The 20,189-nt window shown below is 38.1% G+C and overlaps 1 protein-coding gene across 3 annotated transcripts in view; it reads right to left on the bottom strand.

The window, feature by feature from the left end:
• Nucleotides 1–7,933: 7,933 nt before the first annotated feature.
• Nucleotides 7,934–20,189, bottom strand: part of SEC24A (SEC24 homolog A, COPII coat complex component) — a 98,580-nt gene continuing 86,324 nt past the window's right edge. For all 3 annotated transcript variants that reach the window (XM_042984203.1, XM_007087736.3, XM_015540056.2), the window contains 6 exons: nucleotides 19,390–19,565; nucleotides 16,461–16,598; nucleotides 13,972–14,076; nucleotides 13,323–13,415; nucleotides 9,856–9,959; nucleotides 7,934–9,415 (listed from right to left, as the gene is read on the bottom strand). In XM_042984203.1, coding sequence (XP_042840137.1) covers nucleotides 9,301–9,415; nucleotides 9,856–9,959; nucleotides 13,323–13,415; nucleotides 13,972–14,076; nucleotides 16,461–16,598; nucleotides 19,390–19,565 — 731 coding nt within the window. In that variant the 3' untranslated portion in view covers nucleotides 7,934–9,300. The remainder of the gene's footprint in view (nucleotides 9,416–9,855; nucleotides 9,960–13,322; nucleotides 13,416–13,971; nucleotides 14,077–16,460; nucleotides 16,599–19,389; nucleotides 19,566–20,189) is intronic.

Genomic DNA, 20,189 nt, shown 5'->3' with positions numbered 1-20,189 from the left:
CCCGCCTCCCCCGCCGTAGGCCCGCCCCTCCAGAACGCCAAGCCGGAGAGGCTGGCTAAGCATGCGCGCCACCCGACCGGACAAAGAGCGAGGCTCGCGCCGCCATTTTGAATGAGGGCAGAGTGGGCCGCCCTAGTTCCTCCTGCCTGTGTTAACTATCAATGTTCCTCTCCTCCGTCGACAGGGTTCTCTGCCCTTCACGAGGACATGAAGAAAAACGAACCCCCAAACTAACGAGAGGTAAAGGAATACAAATGAGGCCCGGACGTAGCTTGGGCTTGTGCCCAAAAGCAAAATGGAGGTTGATGCGGCAGGCACTTGTTTCCAATGACCTTCTGCGACCTCGCTTATAGATTACGGAAATACGTAACTCGAGGAGCGACGCTTTGGGGAGAGTTGCTTTTAGGATTTGTTTTTGTGGCTGAGACTTTCTCCTTAAGGGTATTTTTCCCCCAAGTATATACCTGTCGTGTTCCAGGCTTTGTTCACATCTTCCTTCAAGGCTTGCCTAGTGATGCTTGTCCTGTCCATTCTGTTTAAATTGCCACCCTTCTCACTCCATAACGTTCTCCTTATTGTTTTTTCTTAACATTTGTAACCGATTCGCAAGATAAATGTACTTACTTTGTTTATGTCTGTTTCTCACCAGCTAGAATGTAGGCTCCAGCATTGTATATTCGCAACTGCAACTCCTGGAACAATGTGAGCGCTCAGCGGGGCCCACTTACCTTAAAGCAATGTTGAGGTCCACAATAGTATTAGGAGCCTGAGAAAATGTCTTAATTTTAATTTATTTTAAAGTCAGAATAAAAGCATAATAATTAATATATAATAATCTGACCTGGATTATAGTCATCTTTTGCTAACACAGTCCTAAAATACGATTTAATAATGCCTGTATGGAGGAAGGAGCCCATGAAAGAAAAGTGTGTAGGACACACAAAAGTCATAACGCAGCCCTGCATTTGGTATGCAGCTGTTAATCATAAAGATAAAGTGAATGAGTAAAAGAACGAAGGAATCGAATCATCCGTCAACGCTTGCTGAGAGGGCCTTGTGGCCGATTCACACCTGAAGCTCCAGAGGGTGAGGCTATCTAGTGGGTCCCCTGCAATGAAACCAGAATGAGTCAAACTCATAGTCAAAATTAGGAAGCAGGTGAAATCCTCCCTAAACAGAAAGTAATGAAATACTGTATTTAACCATTAGTCACCTGACCCTGTTCCAAACAGACAAGAAGTTTAAGAAAAAAAGTGTAAAAAAAAATCTAACAATTTATCTTCTGGATTCAATAACATGAGGAGCTGAGGTATAAACACGGTTTTTGGGGGTGTTTAGGCAGCTGAGTGGGTTAAGCATGGGACTCTTTTGGTTTCTGTTTGCTTGTTTGTTTTTTGAGAGAGAGCGCAAGCGCTCAAGCCGGGAAGATAAGAGAAAGAAGGAGACAGAAACTGGAAACTGAAGCAGATTCCAGGCTCTTGAACTGTCAGCAGAGAGCCCAACACAGGGCTCAGACTCAGGAAGCACAAAATCATGACCCGAGCCAAAGTTCTGGGCTTAACCAACTGAGCCACCCAGGTGCCCTAGGACTCTTGCTTTCGGCTCAAGTTGTGATTTCATGGTTCTGGAGATTGAACCCCTCCTTGGGCTCTGTGCTCACTTCACAAAGCCTGCTTGGGATTCTCTCTGTCCCTCTCTGCCCCTCCCCTGCTGGCATCCATGCTCTCTTTCTCTCTCAAAATAAATAAACATTTATTTATTTGTTTGTTTGTTTGTTTAGAAATAGGGGTGCCTAGGTGGCTTAGTCAGTTGAGCATCTGACTTCAGCGCAGGTCATGATCTTGCGGTTCAAGAGTTCAAGCCTCACATTGGGCTCAGTGCTGTCAGCGCAGAACCTGCTTCAGATCCTCTGCTCCCCCCCTCTCTTTGCCCCTCCCCCACTCACACTCTCTCAAAAATAAATAAACATTAAAAAATAAAAATATAAATAAATGCGGATGTTCTCCCTTGATGGAATGAAAGCTAAGTCCCAAGGACATGCCCTGGTTAATAATTATAAAGCATTAGAAATGGTTCCCCTGCCTTTGTGTACAGACCTATATCTGAGTCCCCAATAGTGTCTTTAAAAAATTCTAAAACCGAAGTAATTGTTAAGTATAATAAATGTGCAGAACTTAATGAAGTATAGTTCTGATAAATTGAAACCAAATACAATTCTAGGATAAACAATATTTTTTTCATTTAAGAAGGCCCATAGAAAGCCAAATAAAAAATTTGTCTCCTTAGATGCATGATGGCCCCTTTAGTTAGATAAGAATTAGAAATGTGAAGATTTTATGTCACTTTCTCATTCCTGAGGAACCATTTATCTATGGGTTTCTGCAGTTTATTTATTAAACTTCCTAGTACTTGTCAGTGGTATAAGTGATTCTTTGACAAATGATGTGCATACTTAAGATTTTTTTTAATTTATTTATTCTTGAGACAGAGAGAGAGTGGGGGAATGGCAGAGAGCAAGGGAGACAGAATGCCAAGCAGGTTCCTTGCTGTCAGTGCAGAGCCTGACATGGAGGTTGAACTCAGGAATGCAGAGATCATGACCCGAGCTGAAATCAAAAGTCAGAAACAGGGTACCTAGATGGCTCAGTGCCTGGGTGGCTCAGCCAGTTAAGCTTCTGACTTCAGCTCAGGTCATGATCTCATGCCTCATGAGTTCAAGCCCCACATTGGGCTCTCTGCTGTCAGGGCAGAGCCCCTTTGGATCCTTCTCCCTCTCTCTGCCCCTCCTGTTTCATGCCCTCTCTCTCAGAAATGAATAAAAAAAAGTTTAAAAAAAAAAAGAGTGGGACACTTAACCGACTGAGCCCCCCAGGTGCCTCACATACTTAAGAGTCTTATATTAATTTCTATCTCCCTCACTATGGACTTTGCAAGGGCAAATCGATTCTTTAAAACTTTGCCATTTTGGGCGCTTTGGGTGACTGGGTTAAGCGTCTGCCTTGATTTTTTTCAGTGTTTGTGGATTGCAGCCCCATGTCGGGCTCTGTGCTGACAGCAAAGAGCCTGCTTGGGACTCTGTCTCTCCCTCTCTCTGCCCCTCCTCCCACAATACATAAATTAACTTTAAAAAACTTACCACTTTGCCACAAATCTAGCACTGACAGCACTAGATTACACTTACGTGAATAGTTGCAGAAATTTTTCTTTTAGAGGAAGTGTCAAAAGAAGGCATTTTTTTAAATTTTTTTTAATCTTTATTTATTTTTGAGAGAGAGTGTGTGTGTGTCTGTGTGTGTGTCTGTGTGTGTGTGACTGGGGGAGGAACAGAGAGGGAGACACAGAATCTGAAGCAGGCTCCAGGCTCTGAGCTGTCAGCACAGAGCCCGGTGTGGGGCTCGAACTCAAGCACCGAGAGTTCATGACCTGAGCTGAAGTCAGATGCTTAACCGACTGAGCCACCCAAGTGCCCCAAAACATGCCATTTTCAATGAGTCTTATGTATAATTTTTATTTGATGCTAGAAGCATTGTTTAGGCAGGCTACTAATAATACTTGATTGATAAAATGTAGATACACAGCTGAAAAGATTGAGTCATAAGTGATAAAACTTATTCAGTTTTATCTGAATAAGTTTCCGGAATTCAGTTTCCGGGGGATAAATTTAGGCAGTAAGTTGATCCTTGGACTCCTCTCTACTCCACAAAGAAATAACAGCTAAAAATGTCAAGGGAGAAAAACAAATAACTAGACTCAAAAACAAGAGAAACAGGGGCACCTGGGTGGCTCAGTCGGTTGAGCGTCCGACTTCGGCTCAGGTCATGATCTCACAGCTCGTGAGTTCAAGCCCTGCGTCGGGCTCTGTGCTGACAGCTCAGAGCCTGGAGCCTGCTTCTGCTTCTGTGTCTCCCTCTCTCTCTGCCCCTAACCCACTCGCATTCTGTCTCTGTCTCTGTCAAAAATAAATAAACATTAAAAAAAAAAAAAAACAAGAGAAACAGCAGACCAAAATGCAACATTGCAGAGCTAACATTGGGCCTGTTGGGCAGCAGGTCCATGAGCAGGCAACGGTAGCACATTCTATGGGCTAAAAAGCACTGGAAGTGCTCCACATAACAAACACATAGGGACAAACAGGACTCACTGCTTGAGGTAAGCTTTCCCTCCAAAAATTATTCAAAATATCATTTGCTATTGACCCACATAGCCTTGAACTTGAGCTTTTAAGTTCAGCAGAAGAGAGGACAACAACTAGTCTTCCCACTGCTGGTGGGCGATAGCCCCAAATCATTGCAGGACACTACCATGACCCCTAGTCTTGGGGAAGGGGCCAGAAAATTCAACTAAAAAACCCCTTAGATGGGCAGGAAGGGATGGAGAACTTGAACAGAGATAAGCTAAAACAAAAACAAAAATTCTCCCACTCCAGTAACCTACAAACTCAAATTCTAACAAACATGAATAAATACTACATTTAAATTCTGCCAGCCAGGGGCACCTGGGTGGCTCAGTCAGTTACATGTCCAACTCGATCTTGGCTCAGATCACCATCTCACAGTTTGAAGGTTTGAGCCCCATGTTGGGCTCTGCGCTGATAGTGCAGAACCTTTTTCGGATTATCTCCCTCTCTTTTTGCTCCTCCTCTGCTCTCTCTCCCTCTCTCTCAAAATACATGAATTAATGAAAAAAAATAAATTCTACCAACCAAATAAAAAATTGGAATTTGTGGGGGGTGAGGGTATAGGTGAAATAGGTGATGGGGACAAGGAGTGCACTTGTTGAGGGGCACCTGGCTGGCTCAGTCGGAAGAACATGGGACTCTCGATCTTGGGGTCTTGAGATGAAGCTCCACACTGGGGGCAGAGATTACTTAAAAAAATACTAATAAAAAATACTTTTTTTAAAAAAAAGGAGAAAAAGGAAGAGAAAGAGGAGGAGGAGGAGAAGAGGAAGAGGAGGAAAAGGATGGCACTTGTGATGAGCACTGGGTGATGTATGTAATTGTTGAATCACTGTATGGTGCACCTGAAACTAATATTATACTGTATGTTAAATAACTGGAATTAAAACTTAAAAAATTGCGAATTTCCCCAGAAAGAATTTTATAGAACAGTCTGAATACGTTACTGAGCAAAAACAGGGAGAAACCAACCAAAACCAGACGGGTATTAAAAAAATTAGGGGCGCCTGGGTGGCGCACTCGGTTAAGCGTCCGACTTCAGCCAGGTCACGATCTCGCGGTCCGGGAGTTCGAGCCCCGCGTCAGGCTCTGGGCTGATGGCTCGGAGCCTGGAGCCTGTTTCCGATTCTGTGTCTCCCTCTCTCTCTGCCCCTCCCCCGTTCATGCTCTGTCTCTCTCTGTCCCAAAAATAAATAAAAATTAATCTTAGAAATGAGAAATACAGGTATGCAGATATAATATTCATGAGATGAGATGAAAAGTCCAACCTGGACATAGTCAAAAGAGGAATTAGTGAAAAGATACATCTTGTATGAATTCTGAAGTAAAAAAGAATAGAGAAAATGACAAGCATATTTTTAAAAGAAAATAGCTTTATATGTCAATCATACCTCAATTAAAGAAATAGATAATTTTTCATAAATCAAGATATACAAAGATTTTCAAATTAAAATGTGCTCTGAAAAATTAGCAAGATAAACAATACACTCAGAGTAGCCAAACTGAGGAATATTAAGGATAAAAGAAAAATCATGAAAGCTAACATTATCTTCAAAGTAACAATTAGACTGACAGTAGGCATTTTACTGATAACCAAAGGATCCAGAAGTCAATGGAGTAGTACTTGAAACCTGTCAAGAATTAAAAAAAAAAAACAACACCAACTTTAAATCTATGAAGAGTGAGCATCAAGAATTAAGCTTATGGGGCGCCTGGGTGGCTCAGTTGGTTGAGCAGCCAACTTCGGCTCAGGTCATGATCTTGCACTCCGTGAGTTTGAGCCCCGCGTCGGGCTCTGTGCTGACAGCTCAGAGCCTGGAGCCTGTTTCAGATTCTGTGTCTCCCTCTCTCTCTGACCCTCCCCCGTTCATGCTCTGTCTCTCTCTGTCTCAAAAAAAATAAATAAACGTTAAAAAAAAAAAAGAATTAAGTTTATGACCACTCTATAATTTCTTTTTTAGTTTTTATTTATTTTTGAGAGAGACAGAGACAGAGCAAGCAGGGGAGGGGCAGAAATAGAGTGGGACACAGAATTGGAAACAGGCTCCAGGCTCTCACGACCTGAGCTGAGGTTGGTCACTTAACCAACTGAGACACCTGTTGGCTGCCCCTGGCTTATGACCACTGTAACACCAGATTAGATTCAAACCACTTTCAGCCATAGCCTTCCAATGACTTGGGGGTACAACATAACACAATTCAGTAACTGGCAAGTTATCCATATCCCTTTAAATGACGAGTCACTATATATAAGCTTTTTCAATAACTTTATTGAATAGCCAAATTGATAAGTTAGCACATTTCAAATGATTATTTGCATGGGTTACAAATGACTTTTTTTTTTTTACAGGAATAAAACAGTGAAAATTACAAACTGTAAAAAGGAAGACAAATCTTGTCTCTAATATTTAAGAGATGCAAGATTTAACACAGCACATTGAAGATCAATACATATGTGAATTTGAGAACAAGAATTTAATGTTACAATATTATACACTACTTTACAAAATTAAAATTTCTATAGAAGGATTTTATTTGAAATAGTTAACAAAATCTTGAAATCACATTTGATGGTCCCCTAGATAATAGCTGTTATGCATCTTTAATTAGAAGAAATAAATCTTTAATTCTAATTATTGTAAAAACAGTCTGTTAGACTCAATACATTACATTAAATTAAAACAATGAAATATATGCAAACTAAAATGGTACAGCTTGAGCGAATATTAGTATGTCACGTACAGAAATGTTATTTTAAAAATCCTAGAAATTAGAAAAATAGAGTACTTTTTGTGGTAGAATTGCCATGCTCAGATTTAAATACCAAGATTGCCCTTGTCTGTTACTTTAGTAGTTGTAGATCTGTAGAAAATTCAAGGATCTTTCATAATTTACAACTACAATAAAAAAAATATGGCATAGTGTAAATATTAGTTGCTTTACATCAAAAAGTAATACAAGATGAGATAGCAGGTACTGCTCTACTGCCAAAAAAAAAAAAAAGTCAAACACATTCAGTACAGCAAAAAATAATTGCTTAATATCAATATCTCCAAAAGGCTCATTCATTCCCTCATTATCCAGAGAACAAATATTGTGAATCTTAACTAAAGTTATGTTTTTATGACCTGCCTATTATAAAATTATTCTGGATTGCACATATTACACACTATCTAAAATAATTTTTAAAGTAAAATTTAAAAAGTAAATTTGTGAAATATACTAACAAAGCATGTGGCAATAAGAAGTCATACCCACTTAGGGATGAAGTGAGGCACAAGGAAGATTACTGTCCCTAGAAGCACAAACTTTTCCCTCTGGAAGATTCTTCACTACTCTTAGGAAAGGACCTACAAATATCAACATTTACAATTCACATTAAGAAGAGAATTTTAGTTATTTTAAGAAACATCAGTGCACAAGGATGACTCTGTTTCTTGAAAAGAGGGGAAAATATAAATTTATCATAATTTGCTACAACATGACACTTGCTTCCTAATACATGAAGCAGTTTTTAAGAAAATTTCCAGTTCAATGTACCACTTGCATATTGAAGATAAACCTTAATACTGCTTAAGGGAGAGGATATTTTTATAAAACCCAATTACTCTGATCCAGCAGGCAAGCCGTAGTATATACTCTAATGGGGACCTGCTTCTTCCCTATCCCTTTAACTGAGTTAAAGTCAGCTCATACTGATGTAAACCTGAAAGTTACTATTTCATTGGTGATCATGAGACCAAGATTGTAAACACATTTTTATAACCCATTAAAACAAAGAAACAAAAATCTTTTCATCAAGTATTACACATGAAGAACTTTTACTTTAAGAGGTTCATACAAGACAAGGTGAATCAGTGAAAAATGGGCCAAATCTTTTAAAGACATCCTATCACAGCACTTTAAATATACAAATGTATAATTTACCTATTTGTAAACAAAATTCAGTTAATGGTTTTGACTATAATATTTCTCTGGCTCAATCAAAAAAGCAGTCTCTTGAGCATGTTGAGAAATCAAGTTTCTACCATAACTTCAATGTAGTGAATTTGTGTAATCTTAATATCCACCAAATCAAACAGCAGCATTCATGCTTTTAATAAGTTTTAATATCCAAGAATAAATATCTTACGAGCGGCTTCCAATTTAATTAAACTCCTTAGAAAAATGTTACTTAAGCATTTGAGACAGAATTTTTAAAAACCTTTAATTTCTTTTAATTCATCATTTCACCAATATAACACTTCTATTATACATCAGAGCAGAAATGTACCAAACAAAGCCTACTTAAAGGGTCAAGACAACCAAAGTTTCTCATCTCCCTATTATCATTGTCAGTTTCAGTGTATTTATGAAGACAGCTGATTCTTTTCACTGCAGAATAGGATAGTGTGTCCACCCAAGTCTTCTGCAGTCAAATCGGAAAACCACTTAATTATAGATTTCACTTCAAAGTGACTTTGTTCTTCAAGCATAGAGAATACTGACAGATTTTAAAGCCTGACTGTATTATTTCATATTTTTTTCTCAAACTAGACTGGAGTTAGTTCACTCTAGTTTTACTTAACATGATGATCCTTTTTCTTTCTTTAAAAACAAAACAAAACAAAACAGGTGTGGGGATGGGTTCTAGTTCTATGTAGTATTTACTTCTGAAAAATTTTTTTGATGTTAAAAAGATCATTATCAATGGATTTATAATGTCCCTGCAACACTTAGTCTTGTGAAATTTTAAATGTAGCAGCCAAAATTTCAGGAAAAAATGAGAAAAATGTATTTGAAACACAGAAGTCTTTATTTTACAAAATTTACTTTACCTCTGCAATATTGTCTCATCTTATTTCAATCCACAACAACTCAAACATTATTGGCAGCAAAGGAAAAAAGTATCCAATCAAATATACGTAGATATATTTTGATTTGAAAAATACAGTATTTCAGAGTTGCATGTTTGATTCTCTGCTGTGGTCCTTTATTTTGCTATAGTTGGTTGAAATCACAGTGAGAACATATAATCATCACATTAGTCCACAAACCTAATAGAAAAGGAAGGTATTACACATTCTCAGGTGTTCGGCATTATCATGAATTTCCTTAAAAATAAGTCAAATATCTTCATTTGTTCATTTATTTACTTGTTGTTGTATATGCAAGAGGAATTCATAATATGATAATGCAGATTCTGTTCTGTCTTCTACCATGTTTTGAAGGAAGTTTGCTTTCATTGGACTCTCATCCCTTAGGAATAAAAGACAAAAATATATACATTAGATAAAATGTAATAGTAAAATAAACAGTGGATTTGTCGTGAGGCTTTTAACATACTTTTTAAAAAAAATATATTTATTTTAAAGAGAGCACGAGTGGGGGAGGGGCAGAGAGCCCAATGTGGGGCTCGAACGCACGAGCCTGAGCTCAGGATTCAGGTCCTAAGATCGTGACCTGAGCTGAAGTCAGACACTTAACCAACTTAACCAACTGAAACACCCAGGTGCCTCTTAACATACTTTTACTAGTAACTGGATATAAAGCATAATTTAGTAATATTTATTGAAAATTCTTTTTCTTTTCTAAAGGGTTTGCATAAGCAATAGGTCACATTTAACTATGATTCAAGACAGGTCCTTGCAAAGCTAAACACATTGTTTCACTATTAGTAAATGAAAAATTCAACTTACCTTATCACATAAAGTATGGGGAAAAATGGTCTCTGCTCTCTAAGCCAAGAGATGAATGCTATTATTCTGGCAGATTCTGGTGTATCAAGCTCCGGAAGGTCTGTCTATTAAACAAAAATCAGCAATATACAGTTTACTTGAGTCATATATCTAATGCATCTCAAAGTTTATCATGTATATGAATCACCTGTGCTGAACGGCACATATTGATTTAGGAAGTCTCAGGGAAGGGGTCTGGGAGTGTGTATACCACAATTTTCTAGTAGGAGCTAGGCAAACTTTTTTTTTTCTTTTTTGTATTCTCATTTATTTTTTTAAAATTTACATCCAAGTGAGTTAGCATATAGTGCAACAATGATTTCAGGAGATTCCTTAATGCCCCTTATCCATTTAGCCCATCCCCCCTCCCACAACCCCTCCATTAGCCCTCTGTTTGTTGTCCATATTTAAGAATCTTTTATGTTTTGTCCCCCTCCCTGTTTTTATATTATTTTTGCTTCCCTTCCCTTATGTTCATCTGTTTTGTCTCTTAAAGTCTTCATATGAGTGAAGTCATATGATAGTTGTCTTTCTCTAATTTTGCTTAGCATAATACCCTCTAGTTCCATCCACGTAGTTGCAAATGGCAAGATTTCATTCTTTTTGATTGCCGAGTAATACTCCATTGTATAGATATACCACATCTTCTTTATCCATTCATCCATCCATGGACATTTGGGATCTTTCCATACTTTGGCTATTGTCGATAGTGCTGCTATAAACCTTGGGGTGCATGTGCCCCTTCGAAACAGCATACCTGTATCTCTTGGATACATACCTAGTAGTGCAATTGCTAGGTTGTAGCATAGTTCTAATTTTAATTTTTTGAGGAAACTCCATACTGTTTTCCAGAGTGGCTGCATCGGCTTGCATTGCCACCAACAATGCAAAGAGATCCTCTTTCTCCTCATCCTCGCCAACATCTGTTGTTGCCTGAGTTGTTGATGTTAGCCATTCTGACAGGTGTGAGGTGGTATCTCATTGTGGTTTTGATTTGTATTTCAAAATGATGAGTGATGTTGAGCATTTTTTCACGTGTCGGTTGGCCATCTGGATGTCTTCTTTGGAGAAGTGTCTATTCATGTCTTTTGCCCATTTCTTCACTCGATTATTTGTTTTTTGGGTGTTGAGTTTGAGAAGTTCTTTACGGATGTTGGATACTAACCCTTTATCTAATAATGTTGTTTGCAAATATCTTTTCCCATTCCGTCAGTTGCTTTTTCGTTTTGCTGGTTGTTTCCTTTGTGGTGTAGGAGCTTTTTATTTTGATGAGGTCCCAATAGTTCATGTTTGCTTTTGTTTCCCTTGCCTCCAGAGATGTGTTGAGTAAGAAGTTGCTGAGGCCGAGGTCAAAGAGGTTTTTGCCTGCTTTCTCCTCGAGGATTTTGATGGCTTCCTGCCTTACATTTAGTTCTTTAATCCATTTTGAGTTTATTTTTGTGTATGGTGTAAGGAAATGGCCCAGGTTCATTTTTCTGCATGTCGCTGTCCAGTTTTCCCAGCACCACTTGCTGAAGAGACTGTCTTTATTCCATTGGATATTCTTTCCTGCTTTGTCAAAGATGAGTTGGCCATACGTTTGTGGGTCCATTTCTGGGTTCTCTATTCTGTTCCATTGATCTGAGGGTCTGTTTTTGTGCCAGTACCATACTGTCTTGATGATTACAGCTTTCTAATACAGCTTGAAGTCCGGGATTGTGATGCTTCCTGCTTTGGTTTTCTTTTCGAAGATTGTTTTTGCTATTTGGGGTCTTTTCTGATTCCGCAAACTTTTTTTAATGTTTGTTTATTTTTTGAGAGAGAGAGACAGAGTCTAAACTGGGGAGGGGCAGAGAGAGAGGTACACACAGAATCCAAAGCAGGCTCCAGGTTCTGAGCTGTCAGCACAGAGTCTGATGTGGGGCTTTAACTCACAAACCGTGAGATCATGACCTGAGCTGAATTGGATGCTTAACTGACTGAGCACCCAGGCTCCCCTAGGGGTACACAAACTTCTTAAAGGGTCAGACAATAAATACTTTTGGCTTGCAGGTCATTTGGTCTCTTTTGCAATACACAACCCTACCAATGTTCCACTAAGTAGCCACAGACCATACATAAGTGAATGGACATAGCTATGTTCCAGTAAAACAAGAACAGGTGGCAGGCCCTCTTCAGCACACTTTATTGAGCCCTGATCCAGAAGAACATCCTAACTCCTCTCTTCATTTTATTATGGCATCTAGAATTAATTGATTCATTCAGGAGTTATTACAAATATGAAAATTTCTTTTTTTGTCAATGTTTTTTCTTTTTTTTTTTAATTGTGCCACCCAGGTGCCCCAATTTCTTATCTCTTCATTACCTAAAATGCCTAATCAACCAGAGCAGTAATTTTATTTAAAGCCTGAAAGCTAGAGCTTATCCCAGCATTAATTCTGAGAGATATTATCTTTTATCTTTTTTAATGTTTATTTATTTTTGAGAGAGAGCGCAACAGGGGAGGGGCAGAGAGAAAGGGGGGCAGAAGATCTGAAGCAGGCTCCGTGCTATCAGCACAGAACCCAATGTGGCGCTCAAATTCTCAAACCTCAAGATCATGACCTGAGCCGACGTCAGACACTTAACTGACTGAGCCACCTAGGCGCCCCAGATAGGTCTTTTAAATACATGAATCTCCCGATGACTTCTGTGAATGGAGTTAAACCCATAAATATGAAAAAGCACTGACATAAAATACATATTCCAAAGTTGGGACAAACAGATAGTAGGGTCTGAAAAATATGACACTAAATAATACCATGTTATAATTAATTCTAACTTTAAAACTGAAACTTATCCAAATGCTTTATAGCTTAACAAATGCTTTCTCATGGATCATTTCAGTTACTCCTCTATAGGCAACAATATTCTTACTTTACAGATAAGGCTGTTAGTGACTTGTCCAAGGTGACAGAGCTATTGACAGAGTTTATTGTTATTTTCTTCAATAGTAAATATTAATCCAACTGACACTGATCACAAGTTATTTGCTTGTGTGGCAATTAGATCAGTTCTTACTCTAAAGCAGCAGTTAAAAGGACCTTGTCATAGATCAATGAAATCACTTGCCAAAAACACAAAAACACAAAAACTACAACATTAACACTAATTCTAGAAAACTATTTCTTTTTTTGGGGGGGGGGGCATTAACTAAATTCATTACTTTCTTCCTAAAATAGTCTATTGTCATAGACACATAAGAACAACTAAGTCATTGATGCAAAATAATCCAAAGAATGCCTTTAAAACATAAAATGACTATTTTATGTTCCCAATTAGAAGGGAAACATAATCTGTGGCAGCATTTTATTTTCTGGAAAAACTTTGATTTAAAATGGGATGTTCATGATTTTGCCACATTTGAAATGCCCTTTAAGTCTACTATAATCACTCTAATAAATTCTTACCATAGTTTGTGGAATTAATGCATAGTTTTGAACTCCTAGAACTCGGCTGAGAAAATTTTGTCCACAATTTTTTCCAACCCAAAGCATCAATACCTGGGGACAGGAAGAAAATTATTTTGAGATGTGCATTTAACAGTCTGCTGCTGACTAACCTTTACCACTGAGTGTACTTTTGTGGTTTTTTTTAAGTTTATTTATATATTTTGAGAGCAAGAGAGCATGAGCAGGGGAGGGACAGAGAGAGAGGGAGACAGAGAATCCTAAGCAGACTCTGTAGTCAGCACAGAGCCAGATGTGGGGCTGGAACTCAGGGAACTGTGAGATCATGACCTGAGCCAAAACCAAGCGTTGGAGGCTCAACCGACTGAGCCACCCAGGCACTCCCAGCACTGAGTATGATTTAAAAGATCAAAATAATAAATATGGTTAGTGAAATTGTACTGACTTCAAATGAACTAATAATAATCAGTTTTAAGCATGATGAGACATTTTATGCTTGGCATGAAAAGAGGCTATGAAGGGAGAATGTGGCTCACACAAAAATAGAGATTAAATAACATATAATCTGCCCCCAAAAAGAAGATATTACAGGGAATGAATGTGTACTAGTACATGGAGGGAATGATCCAGATCAGTCAGACTAACTCACAGAGCCTGCATCCATGAGGAAAGCTCCATCCCTGCTCAGCTTCTCCACGGAAAGCTGAAGAATAGGCGGCTGAGGTATGGTGCGATCATTGATGTTGAGTGCTCCCTGAGAAATTAGACAGAAAAGTTAAAGCTTTTATTTTTTATTATTTAAAAGACTATTTTTTTACCATTTATTTATTTTTGAAAGAGAGAGAGAGAGAGAACGAGCAGAGGAGGGGCAGAGAAAGAGACACAGAATCCCAAGCAGGCTCCAGGCTCTGAGCTGGCAGCACAGAGCCCCATACGGGGCTTGAACTCTAGAGCCATGAGATCATGATCTGAGCCGAAGTCAGATGCTTAACCAAATGAGCACCCCAGGTGCCCCCAAAAGTTAAAGCTTTTACTAGATAATAATTGAGAACAAAATACCCCAATAATTAGACAACGGCTAACAGACAAGATGGGTTCCTTCATGTCAAAGGAGAATAGCTAAAATTTTATTTTGTTTTATTAAAGTTTATTTATTTTGAGGGAGAGAGAGCACACAAAACCAAGAATCAGACACTTAACCGAATGAGCCACCCAAGCATCCCAGAAAAGCTAAAATTTTTATCAGGCCAAATGATCATTGAGGAACAAAACTAGTCAACACAGCCTGAGTTGACAAGCCCACATAAAATTCAGGAAAATTTGCTGACCCTGCCACAAATCTTATCACACCCTCCAGCAGCTGCCATATCCTGAAGCTGCTACCAGAAACACTAAATTGTATCCTGCTTGTCAACCTGCTCCTGAAGTCGCAGTTTGGGACCTCAGTCTGACCAACTCCTAATAAGAACCCAGAACTTGCAGTTTGTGCCTACGTAACCCTGAGCTGAAATCCTTCCTCCTTCAGAGTGTACTTCTGTTTGGAAGGCTGCATCTCCTGGTTTGTAAAGTGTTTAACACTAAAGCTTTCCCTGGCCTCTGACCAAACCTTTGAATTCCAAAAATTTTTGTTGACATGGTAATCTGGAGTCACAATTAAAATTTTAATTCCAATGTTAATTCCAAGACTTTGAAACTTACTTAGGTAAATCAGTTATTCGTATTTAAATATAAAGAAGATGAAGAAATATTTATCACTTATCTAAAAAAACCCCATTGTGAATTCCAATAAAACCAAATTAACTTCTGATTTTAACTATTATAAAATACAATAAATGCAACTAATATCTATGTATAATTAGTTAATAATAATGGCTGATTGTGTGGCTTAAGTCATGTGTACATAATGAGGGAGGATTAAAAGCCCAATGCAAATGATATCTTAATAGTTCTTTTCAGTTTGACATATCTTTTATTTATTAAGGCCAGAAATGGAAGTTTCTCATTTCTAATAGACATACTGTTATCTGAAAACACAAACACACCTTTAAATATTCATAACTTAATTTTTGACCCAAAAATTTTTAACCATTTAATCTAGGTACTTGATTAAACCTTAGAAGGAGGAAGTAAATAAAATACTGACCTACCAAGAGGTATTTCCCCTCTAGCCATGAGGCTTTAATTCTAACAGGGACTATTAACCATATTACCTTAAGACTTCTTGCCTTAGGGCATGTGAAAAGCAGGAGAAAGACCATGCACTGCCTCAATACAGCTATTTAGAAATTTCTAGAGGTTTTCAAATATGAAAGAAAAAAATAATCTTGACTTTTTTCTGGTGGGAAAGAAAAGAAGCTATCAGTGGTTCTGTTTTCTAGTCTTCTAAGTAAAGGCCCATATGAAAGAATGAGGCAATGCAAAGACTCCTCAAATTTCATATGCAATTTGTCCTTTATATATGCAAGATCGTAAATTCTTTAAGCTTTGAAAGGTTTTTAACCAAAATATTGCTTCCTATACACACACACACACACACACACATATACATATATATATATATATATATACATGTATATACATATATATATGTGTGTGTGTGTGTACATATATATATCCTAACTTGATCACAATTTTATTTATTTATTTTTTTTAATTTTTTTTTTCAACGTTTTTTTTTTTTTATTTTTGGGACAGAGAGAGACAGAGCATGAACGGGGGAGGGGCAGAGAGAGAGGGAGACACAGAATCGGAAACAGGCTCCAGGCTCTGAGCCATCAGCCCAGAGCCTGACGCGGGGCTCGAACTCACGGACCGCGAGATCGTGACCTGGCTGAAGTCGGACGCTTAACCGACTGCGCCACCCAGGCGCCCCGATCACAATTTTAGAAAGAAAGATTATGATTTGATATTTTCATGCATCTGACTTTAACTCAGGTAAATAATAATATCTCAGTGGGAACTTCAAAAGAAAGAAAGGGGAAAAAAAAGGACAAATAATGTTACAACTTCCCCAAACCAAAATTTCCTTACAAAGACTTAGCGAAGGAATAAAAACTTTCCTCATTTCTACAATGGACTCAATATAATTAGGCTTATAAACCTCCAAGAAAAAGCCACTAAAAAAGTAATCAATCTTACCTCATCTGAAAGATTGTCAACTCTATACAAACTGGGATGAGTTGTGAGCATAAGGTAGACCAATGGCTGATTTTTCACTTGACACATGGCAAAAATGCGTTCATCTAGACGTGCGTTTGTCCCAGTCTGAAACGATTTCTGTAACAAGAAACCACCCCCCATCCAAAAAATGGGTATTTAACAACAAATATAAACAAAGCTTTCCAACTCAGATGTTAAAAGAGTATCTTCAGACAGAATTAGCAAATTTACTGTTAATTATTCTTTTAAAAGTATCTTTTTAAAATTTTTTTTTTAACGTTTATTTATTTTTGAGACAGAGAGAGACAGAGTATGAACGGGGGAGGGGCAGAGAGAGCGGGAGACACAGAATCGGAAGCAGGCTCCAGGCTCTGAGCCATCAGCCCAGAGCCCGATGCGGGGCTCGAACTCACGGACTCACAGACCGTGAGATCGTGACCTGAGCTGAAGTCGGACGCTTAACCGACTGAGCCACCCTGGCGCCCCTAAAAGTATCTTTTAAGAAGTCACACAAATCTATTAAATTGTGGTTATAGCTCCACCTGGAAGAAATTAATTACCTGACCATGGCAAAGTCACTGGATCTCTCTGTTTCCTAATCAGTGAAATGGATCTAAACACTCTACCATAGAATGATGGTGACATAAAAATCTAAATAATACCATGAGAAGGGTAAGGTTATATTGCAGATGAAAAAATGAAAACACAAATGAAGGACCAAAGACCTGTGTTTTATAAATGCTGGGTGATGACTAATGGTGGTTAACTATCCTTGTTTCTCCTTCAGTTATATAAACAATACAATAAAGCTTACAAATCAATTAGGAAAAATAATAATACAATAATGCAAATGAGGACAGTTACTTAGCAAAATAAAGTTAATAAGTAATGAGTTTTAACTGTTTTTTGTTTTTGTTTTTTCCCACAGGTGATTTTATTAAAGCACGGGGACATGATCCGTGGGCAGGAAGAACTGCTGAGTTGTAACTGGTTTTTATTGTAGTGAATTGTAACTGATCTATTAGCTTCATAGAGAATACTAAAAGTTTCGAGGTAAAGTTTTAAGCATTCCTGGGGTACCTGGCTGACTCAGTCAGTAGGAGCATGCAACTCTTGATCTCAGGATTCTAATTTCAAGCCCCAAATTGGGTGTAGCCATTACTTAAAAAAAATAAAATGTTTAAAAAAAAAAAAAGGTTTTAAGCATTCCTATTGATGGAAAGTAGTAGAAAGAGGCAGAGAGCTAGGAGCAATGAGATTATGCCTTAAAACAAGTGTACTAACTATAAACAAAGGAAGCTGAAGATCAGAAAGGCTCTTAAGGCTTTTTGTTGTTGTTGTTGTTTAAGTAATCTCTACACCCAAAGTGTGTCTTCAACTCACAACCCCAAGATCAAAAGTCACATGCTCTACTGATCGAGCCAGCCTAGGCACTCCAAGGCTCTTAAGATTTTTTAAAGTAAGCTCTGTGCCCACTGTGGGGCTCATATCCATGAGACCAAGAGTTGCATACTCCGCCAACTAAGCCAGCCAGGCGCCTCAAGATTTTTTAAATTAGTATGTTGATAGTCACTAAGAAAGAAAAAAGAATATTATGGGAAATGGAAGAAGGAAATTTCATTTATTGATTCAATAACTACTGACAGCCTGTTATGTACTAAGAACTGTTGTTCTAAGTGCTGAAACAAAGTGGTAAACTTTTCAAAAAAGATAAAAATCCCTGTCCTTATAACTAAAAAATCCTAGTAAGAGAAGAGTAAATAATAAATAAGCAAAATACTGATATGTCAGTGTTAAATGCTTTAGAGGAAAAATAAGGGAGGGAAGACAGATAAAGAATGTGGGTTAGAATGGTAACAGAGTGTTGCACACTAAATGGGGAGGTAAGGGAAGGCAGGCCTCAGCGAAAGGACAGCATTAAGGAAAGACCTGAAGAGGGAAAAGCTCAGATTTTTAAATGTTAAAATTTAAGTATTTATGTAATTTCTATGTATTTACATTATATTCAAAAGTAGAAATGCATAATTTGAGTTAAAGAAACTAGAAGCTGATCCAAAAGCCATCCTATTAGGGTAAGTGGGTTACCCTTCTCACCTAAGAAGAGATGACATACACCAGACAGGTAGATCCTGGAGTTCAGAAAAGTATACAAATTGACAAGATCCAGAGTAGTTTTGATCAGTTTTGAAATCTGGGATGTAACCCTAAGTGATTTATTAACATGAGCTTTTTAATAAAACTTACAAGGGAAAGTTACAGGAAGTACATAAGCTTGGACATTGGATTTTGTACCCTGGAAAAATAAGTCTCCTCCACCAGCCTAGAGTTTCCTTTCTTTTTTGGAGAGCGGGGCAGGGGGAGCCAGTGGTATGGGTAAAGGGCAGGCAGGGGAGATCATTAAATAACAATATCAAATGAAAAACTCTACAGGACCATAGAAGGAAAGGCAACTGCTAGAGAGATAACATTTGAGCTCAAACACAGTAAGAGGAAAGTGCAATGCAGCCCATGGCACAGGTATGAGAAGGCATAGCTAAGATTTAGTAGTATGTGGCTGAGATACTGTAGGGAGCAAGAAAAAGCCAAAAGAAGAGTTTCATGTGTGACTTCTTGCTCTAGCAATAAAAGATTGTTTCGGAAAACTGATCATTACTTACATCACTTACATCTTTGATAACTTAAGTGAATACCTTGTGAACATCTCTTACAAATAAGGCACACCCTTTAAATCAGTATTTTTAAACTTTTTTGGGTTACAAATTTTTTCAAGGTTCCAATAAAAGCCAGGATCCCTGTGCTTAGAAAACTTAACTGGCTTAAAGTTATACATACAATGTTTAGTGGTTCACAGGATAAAAACTTGGGCTAATGACATTATTGTGTTAGTTTCTGGGTTTAACTCTCTTACCTGTTTAAGGAGAGCCAACACAAAGAGTGGGAAAAGCCGCAAAGAAAAAGGAACCATGAGTCCAGGCTGCTGGTTACTTAGGACTGAAGAACGATAAGCTGAAAGAGAGTCTATGACGGCATTCACTAGGGCATCCCGAGCATCACTCAGACTGGCAGTCACAGACCTGTCAACAGCTAACAGATGGAAGGCAGGAACAAACAAGAGAGAAGATAGAAGTTTAGCTATCCCACTTCTATCCCACTGTTACAGATAGAAGAGATGTTTTTTTTTTATTATACAAATTCCCTCTCCAATGTATCACATACACAAGGAGACAAGCATAGTAGCTCAAAGCACATCGTCTGAAGAGTCAAATCAAAGTTGGCTGAAATGCTTCTCTATTTCCTAACTGTAAGACAAAATGGCAAAGAATCTAACCCTCATGAGTATGTTTCCTTACCTGTAAAATGGCAAAACTGTTCTTTGTTCAATCTAAGATGTTATTTTGAAATATTCTTTCTAAATAAGTTCTACTCCCAATGTGGGGCTTGAACTCATAACCTGGAGATCAAGGGTTACAAACTCAACCAAGTGAGCCACCCAGGTACCCCAAATCTAAGATGTTATTAGTAGTAATCCACCATTTTATTTACATACTACAGAAAAAGAAAAAAGTCTGCAACTAAAGCACATGCTTTCTTCACAGAGAATTTTACCCTATATTTATTGCAAGAGCTCTTAGCTACTTAGATGCCTCTCATCACCTGTCATGCCACTCTGTTTACATGCATTTCAGCATACTGGAAAAAAAATTTTTC

This window comes from Panthera tigris, chromosome A1 (genome assembly GCF_018350195.1).
Source record: "Panthera tigris isolate Pti1 chromosome A1, P.tigris_Pti1_mat1.1, whole genome shotgun sequence".
Classification (NCBI taxonomy): Eukaryota; Metazoa; Chordata; class Mammalia; order Carnivora; family Felidae; genus Panthera; species Panthera tigris.
This window is presented reverse-complemented; position numbering and strand designations above follow the sequence as displayed.